This window comes from Callorhinchus milii, unplaced genomic scaffold (genome assembly GCF_018977255.1).
Source record: "Callorhinchus milii isolate IMCB2004 unplaced genomic scaffold, IMCB_Cmil_1.0 Scaffold15, whole genome shotgun sequence".
Taxonomy (NCBI): Eukaryota; Metazoa; Chordata; class Chondrichthyes; order Chimaeriformes; family Callorhinchidae; genus Callorhinchus; species Callorhinchus milii.
The window spans coordinates 13,486,761-13,500,897 of NW_024704756.1; the positions used below are offsets into that span (position 1 = coordinate 13,486,761).

General features: G+C 40.1%; 1 protein-coding gene across 2 annotated transcripts in view; it reads right to left on the bottom strand.

Moving 5' to 3' along the window:
- Nucleotides 1-13,741, bottom strand: part of mtm1 (myotubularin 1) — a 31,690-nt gene extending 17,949 nt beyond the window's left edge. For both annotated transcript variants that reach the window (XM_007893052.2, XM_007893051.2), the window contains exons 1-6: nucleotides 13,652-13,741; nucleotides 7,360-7,460; nucleotides 6,941-6,995; nucleotides 6,566-6,660; nucleotides 3,471-3,581; nucleotides 1,241-1,342 (exon numbers count right to left, since the gene is read on the bottom strand). In XM_007893052.2, coding sequence (XP_007891243.1) covers nucleotides 1,241-1,342; nucleotides 3,471-3,581; nucleotides 6,566-6,660; nucleotides 6,941-6,995; nucleotides 7,360-7,425 — 429 coding nt within the window. In that variant the 5' untranslated portion in view covers nucleotides 7,426-7,460; nucleotides 13,652-13,741. The remainder of the gene's footprint in view (nucleotides 1-1,240; nucleotides 1,343-3,470; nucleotides 3,582-6,565; nucleotides 6,661-6,940; nucleotides 6,996-7,359; nucleotides 7,461-13,651) is intronic.
- Between the last annotated feature and the right edge of the window lie 396 nt (nucleotides 13,742-14,137).

Below are 14,137 nucleotides of genomic sequence, written 5' to 3' on the forward strand. Positions count from 1 at the left end.
CACCCTGAGAAACTATCTTCTCTTTTTGAATAGTGACACAGGATCTTTAACATCCACCTTAACAGGTGGAAAAATTTAAACATTAAAATACAATAAAATGTGTGATATTTAACAAGAAAATTACTCCATTTTTTTTTAAGTGGGGATTCTACAAGACAACACCTCTTTTATTTGCCAAGCTAACTTACTCCATGACATCATTAAACACAAGGCGATTAAATTCTGAAGCAGCACTGACATTGCTGACACATCAACAACATTTTAAATCTTATTGCCTGGTCTAAGAAAAACAGAAATTAGACGACCTCTTATACAAAACAGGACCTATACAAAAGCCACTAAATAGTTACATTACTTAAACTTTGTGGGAAAAGGTGCATTTATTTATTAACCTAGCCATCGACCTTATTTAGATAATCATGTCAAGTATCGCACTCCAGTCTAACCTATAAGAATGAAAAGAAGTTGCTCTATTCAGAAGGAGCAAGGTTAATAATAGACAAGAATATGGGTTTCAAGAGGGCATCGCACACTTACAGGCACCAGCTGATAGAAGCAAAAATCTATGTGAGTGATTTTTTTGGAAGATAAGCCTCAGTCGTAAGCTAAAGACATGTTAGATAATTCGCAAAACTGTCTTAATGTAAGGAAATAATCATTTCCCATTCAAACCGTCTTTAAAAGATTAGGCAGTAAGATAAAATGGAATAAAAGTAATTGGAGCCAGTATTGCTATATGTGACCATTAGTAATTACCATATTGATAGACGGTTGATAATAATACCGGTGTGATCCCTTGGTTGGGTCTCAAGGCAACCACAGTCACTTTGGGCTTGCCAGATCATGGGATACCAACTTCACTCAACACCAAAAATATCAGAGTTAAGTGGGGAGCCAATATTTCAATGGCAGCTGTGAGCAACTTTAGACCTAACCATTGCGATTCACAACTACTAACATATTACACATTGCAATTGTCATCCCATTGTCACATTATATTACCATATTTAATCATTACTGAAATGGAAACAAAAATAAAACAACTACAAATGCTACAAGTTTTATCCAGATTTGGTGACGTTGCTGCAATAATATGTAGCAATAGGATTTTCATTTTCTGGTTCATCCTACTGCACAAATGACATCAACAAATTTAAATATATAGGGTTTTTCCATTTACACTTAGTTAATCTTATAGTATGATTATTGGCAGAGGATATGAACAATGGCATTCCCTTACCAAGCCACTTGAAATAGGAAATGCATGTTTTGTTAGATTTTCGAACATGGACTTTCTGCTCCGGCCTTCCTGTTTCAGAGCAAACCTCAGGTTTCTCATATCCTGTGAACAATACATAAAAAAATACAAATAATCAGGGGAATATCCTTGTTAAGACACAGAGAAGGACTATGCTATAAAATTAATGTTTCTCGCCATGACCCTGAAAGACACAAAAACCTGGCTTTGCTGGAAAAACTCTCATATCATGATTAATTTGCTTATCAAACATGTTATGTCATAAATGATGATGCAAGGATTAAAATTAACACTAGTTAGCAAAATGGAGGCCAATACAATCATGAGTTAACATTAATGCAATCTGGAGCTGCTGTATCATGCAATACCGATTACAACAACAACAACAATAAAATGACATTTGTAAAGAGCCTTTCACGTCGGGAGGTTGTCCCAAGGCACTGAACAGTTGGGGATCAGGACCGGAGCGTGGCTGGGCGGGTTGGGATGAGGGAGTGCAGAGAAATAGGGGGGCGGTTGAAGGCATGGGCGAAAAGGAGATTTTTGAGTCCTGCCTTAAAGGAGGCAAGGGAGGGAGTAAGGCAAAGGGATTGTGGGATGGAGTTCCAAAGGGTGGGGGCAGAGAGGCTGAAAGCCCGGCCGCCGATGGTAGGGAGGGAGACATGGAGCAGGCCGGAGCCTGCTGAATGGATGGAGCGGACAGGTTGATGGGGGGGTTAGCAGGTCAGAGACGTAGGAGTTTTGCGGCATGAGGGGTCTGGCAATGTTGTGGAAGTGGGGAAGGCAGAGCGGGTCATGGCACGGATATGGGGGTGAAAGGACAATTGAGGGTCGAACAAGACGCCACCAGTTCCTGGCTGGCTTGGTGAGGTGGAGTGTGCATCCATCAATGCTGATGCTGCCACTGCCTGAGGTGAAGAGGCGTTGATGCGAGCCAAGCCGGAGGGCCTCGGCCTTACAGAAACCATCTGACGCAGCTTTTCCCAAAGAGAGCCTCCAAATATTAAATACCCACAAATGGATGTAAAGTGAAGTTAATTTTACCTTCTGTTAGATCTAAGGATTTTTAAAAAAAACACAGGTTCGTGAATTGTGTCAACTACTCAGTCGTGGTGCTCCCGGCTCAATTTCAAGGCAAATTATAATCTTGAATAATTGATGTCTTTTTATGCCTTTGAAACATCTTTTTATATCCGGAGCATAACAGCTCCTTGGGAAAGCAAAGTCAAAAGTAGCACGACACAAATATTTTTCTAGCCTAATAACGTAATTTTTATGTGATTTTGGTGCGTAAAATCAATTTGAGTACCAATACATTCAGAATGCATCAGCAATTTGTATGGATTGCAGAAAACACATTTCAAAGGAGAATTTTCAGCATGTTGCAGGGTATGGATATCAGTGCTACATAGTTGTAGGCTGTTTGTGTGGCTTGTCAGTACAAATTATTCAAGTGAACTATTGGAACGTTTTATGACATAAGGGCAGATTCCATTAGGACACTGTATCGCCTCTCGACAGATGCTATAATGAGACACATTAAATAGCCCATGGGTGACCTTTCTGGGAGTAACATAATATTTCTGCATGTCGAACATTATATTAAAAATCAAAAAACACTGCAGCTGTGCTACAAAGAGCACTATTCAACAACAACAATTCAGTCAGTTGAGGCACTGCAAGCAAATGCTGACAGTCTTCCTAATTCTATTCAAATTCCTGGCATAGCTTTGTAATAAATGTCACTTCAGCAATTCCAAAGATTTTGTTCATTGACAATACACAGTTGAGCTTTGTGGCAGGCATGTGATTAAAATGCACTGACTACAATTGCTATGAAGTGATATTTCCCAATGTTGTTAGCTAAAATGGCTAAGATGTGTCATTTAGTGTTCAGGCGAACAATCCTCCAAAATATTTGTCACGCGTTTGTGTTAAGTTCCACATGCAGCTGTGGGAAAATATCACATTCCTTACAAGTGCATTAAATATTGCTCCATTATCAGTCTGAGTAATAAATGCAATTTAAGTCAAGCTTCTGTACTTAGCTCAATACAGCAAACTAGCCATAACCGGAGTCACCAGAACATGCTGCTCATCAAACTCTGGAATTTGTTCTTTTAAATAAATACTTAGAATAATCTTAAAAATAATACATAGAATAATCCTCCATACTACACTCCAGAATGTCTTTCTACTATACCAGCCTTACTTTGCAAGTAATTTCCAGTCCATAAGAATTTTCACCTCTGCTCGATTGACCACCGATCTTTTCAACACGACTGATCACTCCAAGTGGGACATCAAGTGTCATCGTAGGATCCTGTGTATATTTTAGAAAAGATAATAGCTAATTTATACAGTCCAACACTTGCCGAAAGTTATTACTGGTGTATGAAAACAAAGAGATTACATTTGTTCTAAGGCTGCCACCAGAGAACTTCTCATCTTCCCAGCTGACTCTCTTTATCCAATTGCAAGTCAGAAAGATAATAACCAACAGATCAATCTCTGATATAATTTTTGGTGACATTATTTGTTTTATTCTTGTTATGGATCACTGGATAACATTCAAAAAAGGAATTCTGGTTTATTATTTTCCTCCACAGCTACAATCTGGCTATATCTAACTGTAAAGCACTGTGGCCGAAAAAAGCTAACTCAGTACCGAGCAGGGATCAAACCCGTGACCCTTCAGGTCAGTACGCCTCAATTTAACTCTAATCAATGGCTTTACAGACTAAGCTGTGTATTTTCATACACCAAACATGATGGTGTATGAAAATACACAGCTTATTACATTCCATATAATACTAGCAAGTGTCAATATTAAAAAAACAGGCAAGTTCCCTATCCTGATCATTATCCAACATGTATACTTGTGGAGTCCAGTGAGAACCTGGCTGTGGAACCTTCAGGATCAAATAATCTTTTAACAGTCTCTCACATGAAGAGATTTCTCTCACATTTGAGTGAGATTGTGGTCGACATCAATGCAACCATACCTCAGTATGAATCAACAACTTTAGGAGAGATAAAATAAAATTGGTAATGAATCAAACTAAACGGCAAAATATTCCTTTCCTGGTTAATGTCATTGCCAGAATATTTTTCTATTTGCTCAGAGAAGTTGAAGTGCAGATCTAATCATTACTTCCTGTGAAGAGTTGTTGGGAATACTCACTTTGGTCCACGAATGCCCTGGACGTATCCACTAGCACCCCAACACAAATTCCCCTGGGTGTTTTGCTGTCAGAATCCAACAGGGTCATTGCACAATGTATCTGTCCTCATCGTAACTACCACCATCTGTACTCTCATTAAGCTTTGAGTGTACTTTAACGCTAAAAACCCAAGGGTTAAAATAACACCACAAAGCAACATTTAACTGATTAACAAATTTAGCTGATTCAAGTTTCTATTACATCCTTAAATCCAAGATAATTATCAATAACAAGTATAACCTCCCATTTTACTATAAGGATTGCTTGTTTCTGCTATGATCAGCAAGCTTTATTATTCAGGTTTGATCACAGTCGAAGATCATCATGTTTGGCAAGATAGGAAAACCAGATTCCAACCTTTTTTTAAAAAAAGCAGATTACTGAGATATTCACTCCATTAGAGGTGATAGATATCATCACCATAACTAAACAAAAGCAGTGAACAAATATTCCAACATTAGAATTAGAGGAAATGTATTAAAGAATTTCTATTGGGTGCAACTATGTATTTTACACTGCAGCAATTCAAATGTAATCTCGGAAAACACAACAAGCCAGATGTCTCCCTTCCAGCATACATCATGTTCTTTCAATGTCAAATATCAAGGGAAATATGACTGCTCCAGAAATTCATGAGGGTAAATTAATTCATGAAGATAAGGGAGGAGGAAGATGCAGAGTGTGTTTCTCATTATCAAATTACCTTTATTAAAAGTTACTGGCAATTACACTGGATAAAGACAATCTCACCGAGAACCCACGTCTTTTTAAAGAGTTGGCTCTTCCAGGAACATCCATGTCCAAAAAAACACACGCATCCAAACAAGCCATCAACATCTCTTAAATGAAGGTTTCAAAATTAAAATGAAGAAGGACACTAGTTGTAAGTCTGACACAATCAGTTGAAATTCCTTCAGAAATGAGCTTGTAGAAAATAAAGTTAAATTTGATGTCACTGTAGCTGGAACCTATGATCCTTACAAGATTGCTGGAAATAACCGAGGTACGTAAGGGTATGATATCTGTACTTTAAAAATATTGTGGTAAAAATTCTGTTCAGTGTTAAGGGCATTGCCTTACAAAAGAATGTCTTTTTTAATGCACTTACCAATTAAAATTGCGCACCCTAAAGGCACTGCAGAAAACGCTGATCAGAATTTTTTTTTACCAACTGTAGCATATCTTAACCACACACTATTAATAGACTTTAACTACCGCACTTTAAATGCTGGTCAAATATTGTGGGACTTGTTTCTGCAATATTAATAAAACAGCAAAATTCCACTTGAATCCTCCTTAATTGTGAATACAATTATTCAATGAGAATTCTGGCGGTGAAAATGTTCTCAGATGATTTACAGTAAAAACTATCTTCACATATTAGGGAAAAATAATACTGACAACTTGGTGACTTTTCTTGTTAATGAATCAAAATTATTCTTACAAACGTTGCATTTGCTTTAATCATTGATTTGAACATTCCAGAACAAGTACTCAGCAGAAGTTTAAACATTTACAAATGCTATATAATCTCAAGATGGTCCAAGTTTGCAGCTGAATATTTGCAGGATACAGACCACTGCCGTTTAAACCACAGCAACATCATACAAAACTGCAACTTTGTCTAAATTATGAAAGCAATATTTCTTGTCCATTTCCAAACCTTTCTGCAGAAATCACAAAACAGACCTTATTTGCAACAGCGTATTCCACTTATCCAAATATTAAGGTTTCTTGCACCGACTAAGGCCTTTTTACTTAACCAAAGTCTTACAGTAACATTTGGTTTAACATCAGTAATCACTTATTTATACATTAAAAACTATCTAAATCTACATTTTAAAAAATGACAGCCTCATTTCCCCATGGCTCGGTCATTATTGGTGCAGATTTAATTTTCAGCAACTAATTGATGAATTACTCTCAATTCCTCAGTGGACCCAAGATATCTCTACTGTATTACAAGAAATCAAAGAAATCTGCTTCAATGCCACCATCAACCAATTACATGAACGATGACATCTTGGATAAGTATTTTCATGGGAGAAAATTTGTTTTTAAACAAATAGTAATCAGTCCTTACCAGTTCTATACGTCTAAAGAAAAGTCTGTAGTTTGTAATGAACACCATTCCTTTTATAGGTCCATTGAAAGGACAAATGTAGATCACATCTTTTTCTGTGAAGGAGAGGTCGGGGGGAAAAGAAAAATCAAACTAGTTACAACAAGCCATAATTTACAAAACTGGTATAACATTTCTCGTACATCGTTCAGATTTTACCATAACATATTTTCAAAATAAAACATCTTCAAACTATACACAAAGTGTTTTCACTCAGATAACAAATCCTTAAGATAGCAAAAACATTTAAGTATCACTATTACCTGGGGAAATGTCATTATTTACAAACAAAATACAATAGAATAACTTTAAAATTGACAACAACATCTTATCTACCTATACTTTTGACATCTTCTCCTTCTAATAGCGGTACTTCTTCTGTTTGATGTGCCTGAAAATAAGATAAATCCCAATTAGCCTCTTCCATTAATAAACGCCAAATTTACTAATGTCTTAAATTTACTGGTATTGGATTGTCCAAACCAATCAATAATTTCATTAGTGCATTGGCTCTACTGAAGGTATCAGTTGATTGGTAACTAGAACAGTAATTAAAAACTGTAAAATTATTTAAAAGAAGTGGCCTACCGAACATTCGCCCTCATCTGGGTTCAATCGGTGGTGTGTTTACAGGTTTTTTTTGATTCAATACTTCCTGAAAATATATTTTGTTGGCCAACTGGTAGGCTACGTAACCACTTTGTCTTACACAATGGAAGACAATTTGAAATTAAATGTTACTCACAATACATTACCTTTCTATTTGTTGATTTGGTAAGTGTAGAATTGGAATTTGTCGTTGGAGAGGATGCTGAAGCCATATTTTACTTGGATCTTCGAGGTGAAGTAAAGTCTGCTACAATAAAAAAAAGACAGCAACAGTAGTTTATGACCGCAATTTCCTGAGGTTTGCAGATAGCTCTCTTATGAAATGAAACTTTAGTATTTTCCAAATCCATTTAGATATTTAAAAGTTATATAACTATGCATCTGTATTTGTCCACAATAATTGTTTCATAAATAATTATAATGTGCTGCACAAATCTACAGTTATCTCCCTTTCAGTTCTCCAAGTAGCTCATACTTTTACACTATACAGGTATAACAAAAAAAACTGAGACATAACATTTTATATCAAAGTTGATTGTACAATACACACTGATATATTCTAGAAATAACGATGTAAAATTCTACATACATAGTAAATAATTATAACTGTTGATATAATGATTGGACTTGGACTTTTAAAATATCAAGTTGGGCATAGGTCCTCCACCACGATGAATAAGGATGCTCAAAAGGAACTTTTAAAATTCTGGAAATAAGGGTTCAGGGTGATGTAACAGATTTGTCATATATATTTTTGGAAGATGGATTAGCAGCTAGATGGACATGTCCGACTCCTACACTATGACAGTACTGTTTTCACCAGAAGTCTGTGAAGCTACAGCTGTTGATATATGAACAATATGACTCGGCGCTCTTTGTTCATGATTTGTTGATTTACTTGGTTGGAATGGAGAGGTTTTTAGATAACTTCTGAATCGAAACCAAGAAAATTAATGAATCATGGACATAAAGCATTAAGCAACCACACCGACTGAACAGCTTTACACCTCCAATTGGTAAAATTATCCTTTAAACAGCTGCAGCTATTTCAACCTTTATGCTAGAACATCCAAGTTGTAAACTGGACCATAATCAGTGTTCAGCAAGCGTCCACTAGGAATTCTTGTGTACTTCGAATAGCAACAGATGCAACTGCAAATCCAGCTACAACAACAACAAAATTACATTTATAGAGCTCCTTTCACGTCGGGAGGACGTCCCAAAGCGCTGAACAGTCGGGGCCCGAGCATGGGGGAGCGAGGCGAAGGGACTGTGGGATGGAGTTCCAGAGTGTGGGGGCAGAGAGGCTGAAAGCCCGGCCACCGACAGTAGGGCAGGTCGGGCGGGAAACACGGAGCAGGCCGGAGACCGATGAACGGAGGGAGCGGGCAGGTTGGTAGGGAGTCAGCAGGTCAGAGAGGTAGGAGGAGGCAAGGCCATGGAGGGCCTTAAAGGTGAGGACGAGAATCTTGAATTCGATCCTCTGGGGGATGGGAAGCCAGTGGAGTCAGGCGAAGGTGGGAGTGATGGGGTCATGGAGCCTGGTGCGTGAGAGTACATGAGCTGCAGAGTTTTGGATGATCTGCAGCTTGTGAGGGGTTGAGTTGGGAAGGCCGATGAGGAGGGAGTTCCCATAATCAAGCCTTGAGGTGACGAATGCATGGGTGAGGGGTTCGCCAGCCTGAGGGGTGGGGCAGTGGAGGAGTCTGGCAATATTGCGGAGGTGGTGGTAGGCAGTGCTGGTCATGGCGCGGATGTGGGGGAGAAAGGACAGTTCAGGGCCAAACAAGATACACAGGTTCCTGACTGGCTTAGTGAGGTTGAGTGTGCAGCCGTAGAGGCTATGCTGACAGTGCCTGAGTTGCGGAGGCGCTAGCACGAGCCAATCAGGAGGGCCTCGATCTTGCTGACGTTGAGTTGAAGAAAGTTGGCCCTCGTCCAGGACTTGAAGTCGGACAGGCAGTCGGTCAGGATGCCAGTAATCCTGGAGTTCAGGGTGGAGGCAGAGAGGTAGAGTTGGGTGTCATCCACAAACATGCAGAAATTTACCCCATGTCTGCGGACAATGTCACCAAGGGGGAGCATGTAGAGGGTGAAGAGGAGGGGACCGAGGACAGAACCTTGCGGGACACCGCACGAGACGGTGCGGGGGCTGGAGAATAAGCCGCTTGCCACGACGAAGTGGAGGTGGTGCGAAAGGTAGGACCTGAACCAGTCAAGGACAGAACCTTGAAGGTTGAGGTGGGAGGAGAGGCAGTGGAGGAGGATTGAGTGGTCCAAGGTGTTAAAGACGGCAGTGAGGTCGAGGAAGACGAGGATGCAGAGGGAGCCCTGGTCACACATGGTCAGGATGTCGTTATTGTTTTGGTAATAGGGTATTTTAAAACTTTCTCCAGCCCACATTATCAATTCAATAGAAGTTAGATACAAATGTGGCAAGAATAATACTTTAGCTAATAATGTTCTACAAGCATTCAAAAAAAACATACAGACAACATAACTCTGACATGCATAAAGAATCCTGCATTTGAAGTAATTCTAAAATTAATTGATTTTGTTGAAAAAAAAACATGATTTGTTTTAGTGGAGGTGACAGTGACAATGAAAGCGAAAAGATGTAATGAATGCACTTCTCTAATTTGAGTCTGAGTGAATTGTGAACCAACTTTAGAGAAGTTACAGGGAACAATGTTATTTCCTTAAAACCTATAAAGCTATTTCAATTTACTGTTGCAAACTGAACTGTTAAGAAATTAAACAGTTTATACTGACTACCATTGAAGATTGGATTTAAACACATTTTACTCAGGTAGATTAATTATTGATCCAACTTCAACCAATACTGTCCTAAAGCATTAAATTGTAGTTTTGTCTTTAGGAAAAACACCCCAGGTCACTGTACACATAAAGCAGCAATTAGCTACATATTTATAGTTGTTAGTAAACAGAATGTTTCCAAAGCCTTTATCGCTTTCATTTTTTTTAAATATCAAGAAAACAACGTCCACAAGAAAAGTTGAAATCTCAACACTGCAGTACAATAGTTTGGGGATAAAATGTTATTTGAATTAAAGATGTTGTAGTATCAACAATTTTAAAATTAGAAAAGCAGTTCTCGGGGTACTGCAGCTTGTGCAACATTTTGGAGTTAGATCAATTCTGCAATGCAAGACAGTAATTTTAAATAATCCACATTTAAAATAGCAGCTTACTTTCATTGTCATTTTCAGAAGCTTTTTTTGTACATGAAAACCAAGGACACGTTCCTTTCAAAACTACCGATTGGTCTTCCACAAACTAGTTTACAATTTAACAAAATTATTACTGTACTCACCAAAGCCAAAAATAAAGCCTCATTTCTATCCATGGACTATAAGTAAATGCTGCGAGTAAATCTCACACTTTCTAAATAGCACACGCTTGCAAATGACTATCTAGAAATACCCAAACCCAAATAAACATAACATAATACTCCAGAGTTTTTAAAACCTAACCTATCTACCCAGTCTCCCTTAGTAAATTGTGCCTTTTTTCGTTTCTTTCCCTTCTATTAAAGTAATTCATGTTGGAGTAGCGTTCTGATGATAACAGCAGCTCTGCAGTACCTTATCAAATGTATCGTCTTTCATGCTCAAGGCTAGATGACAAGCGTTAGCAAGGCTATTCAACAGTGAGTTTGGGAAGCATCAAGCTGACCTTAACTCTACCATCACAAACGCGCAGTTGCCAGCGGAACACGCTGGATGCCAATCAGCCTAGCAAGTCGCTTCTCCACCCAATCCAAGATCTGCCGCTAAATGTATCAAGTTTGCAGTTTATAGTTCAATATCAAGTAAACAATCTATTTACGTAAATTAAAATAATTCATGTTTAACAATGTGTGATTAAAAAAGCATTCAAGATACCAATACAATCAAAGTTTTAAAACTTGTTTACTTAAATCTAAACAAAGTAATCATACAATAGCCTGGTGAAACACGCATGGAAACCATATATTTATTTACCTAGCTATACTACTTCGATATTTAAATACAAAATATATTTTGAACTGATTAACATATAAACTATGCTGCATTGACATTCTTGACTTCATGTTGCTGCGACATTTTAATGCAAATTACATGCTTACTATTAACTGAATTAATCATCTAACAATGGTTTCAGGTCAAAAGGAACACTCAAGAAGACACGGTACGGCTGCAGTGCAGTTCAGAATCGAATTGTGCAAATGTGAAAAATATGAAGCAAGGATGTGTAACAAAGTATTGGACAAAAGATCAATTGATAATAATGGGCACTATCAAACCCACTTTTGAAATCTAAATATAATTTCAGTTTTGTTACTGTTGTAATAGTGTTGTATTAGTTTACAGCTTCAATGTCATTTGACATTACTCAGTTGTGTGCATTGTTGCTGTTAACTGACAGGAAACCAAATATTAAAATTATAATTAGATACCCTAAAATGAATCACACAAATTTGCATTTACTAAAAATAACATAGAGTAGTGTAATCCACATAAAACATTTATTAAAATCAAATTCCAAAACATAAAAAATAAAATTACTAACACAAATTAGGCAGCATAGGGGAAGCAAAGCCTGTGATCCTAAGGCTATTTTCTGAACAATTTTCTGAACTCTTGCACTTAAGATAATGTCCATCATTCTAAAGTTATTGCTGTTACTGCTCTTGGAATAATTCAGTACCCTGAAATAAAACTTTTTTTAAAAAAAAATTGTAGTGTGCAAAACATAGTAAAGGCCTCTGCAAAGTGATGCGAATCAACAATAACGTGTCCTCTCACAACATAACTCATTGCAAAATGTTTCAAATTTCCCAGTTTCATCCACAGAACCATGGAAAGAATAAACATTTGCACCTGCAACAATACAGTAGACCAGGAAAGTCCTAAGTTCGAACCCCGATCACAGATAACTTACTTCTCCTCAGCCTAAAACAGAAGTTGAAGCACTATAATGGTCCCAACCTCCACTCCCCTGTCCTCTCTCCCATGGTTGAACAAATGACAGCATTTACAATCAAATCACTTGAATAATAAACACTTGGAGGAAATACTGGAGTTTGGTTGATTAGTGCTGGAAGCACGGAACACGGGAGGAAATGAACACAAAGCGGGAGGGAAGAGATAAATGCCTTCAGGAAAGTAGGGCAGAAAATATGGCATAATTTTGTTCATCAGTTTAATGACAAGGACGCACACTGTGATGATCTTTCATCTACATTTCAGTTTCACTCCTAGCTTTGAACTAAGTGTTTGCTGAGCAGCAACAGATAACCCCACGTCGAAACTGAATGACACTTGGGACAGTTAAAACTGGGTTTAAATGAAAGTGGGGGCTCGACCAGACTTTTTTTTCCGCTCCTGAGATGAAGGATCACTTTTGAAAACAGACAAAACCTGTTGGAACGGGCAAACTGGAACCAGCAACAAGCTCACAATGTCATTCACATGACAAAAAGAGGAGCATTAACACCACGCCCTGACCAGTGGTGAGATGAGCCTCGGGTTATTGGCACACAAAACGTCATTGTTACCTTACTATCCAGTGGGTCTGTGCGTTGCATGTATGACATATAACATCATAGGGTTTTGCTTCTCATGTTTTGCTCTCTTTCGTACTTAACTGCAGTGGGGGGCAACTAACGAGCGCTTCACTGAGAGCCCCTCCCCCACTTAAATAAAGCACACCGCCCGTGTCTCCTGCTGCCACAGATGGGTGGGCAGTGTGGCTCGAAAGACCCGGGAGCGACCACGAAGGCACACACACGCTGGACCAGGGGAGGGGGAGGTGGGGGAAAAAAAAAAGCCCATCGCAACGTAAAAGAGTGTTTGTGTTCAGGCCACCGGGAAACCACTGTGTTTCTGGGCGCATGAAGTTCTGAGAAATCCTGCGCTGAAACGTGGGAGGTGGGGGGGGGAGAGAGAGAGGAGAGGGGGGGAAGGGAGAGGAGGAAAAGGGGGACGAGGGGAGGGGAGAGGAAAGGGGGAGAGGGGGAGAGGAAAGGGGGAGAGGGGGAGAGGAAAGGGGGTTAGAAATGCCAATGAAGTGCGTGTAACTTCGCACCGGAGCTTGAAGCGCTTCCGACATAACGAAGCGGTCCTTACCCGCCCCGACTCGAAACTGCTGCGCAACTTTGACACCTGCCCAACATACCACCGGGAGGAAGAGGAGAGGAGGAGGGAGAGAGTGAGTGAGTGTGTGTGTGTGTGTGAGAGAGGGAGGGAGAGAGTGAGTCAGAGGAGCAGCTCAGGCCTCGCCCTGAGCTCCACAACAACTTGACCAACACACAGTTAACACCGGAACCGCAGCCCTCCCCCCGAACGAACAAAAAATAAAACATCAGTTGCACAAGTGCCGTGAAGGTGTGGGGGATGGGCTCGTGAGGAGAAATGAAAAGGAGACGGTACTTACGCCTCTCAACGTCCCGCAGGCCCGGAACCTCCCGCCTCCGCCTGTTGCTGTCCCGCAGCCGCCGCCGCCGCCTCCTCACGTGACCCTCCCACGCGCATAAACAACGAGCGCCGTCAGACGGCCGGCGAGAAGGCGCACGCACGCACGACGTGACGTGCGTGACGTGACGTGACCGCGCGGAACCCTGGGGGATGTAGTCCTGCCACAAGCAGCTGGGGACCAAGGGGCAAGGGCAAGGGGCAGGGGCACAGCAAGTGGGAGGGTCATTCATTCATCCCGTCCAGCCTCTTCCAGATGATGACCAGCTCTTCTCCCATCACCTTCGAAGCGCTTCGAGGCAACACCAATTCTACCTGCATCGCGCCTTTCAACAACAACAACACCAACAACAACAACCACGTGCGCCCTCCGCGCAAGGTAGCGGCACGGAGCGCTTCGCAGTGGCGGAGCCCGACTTCGAGGGGCGGGGGCGGGGTGGGGGAAGGT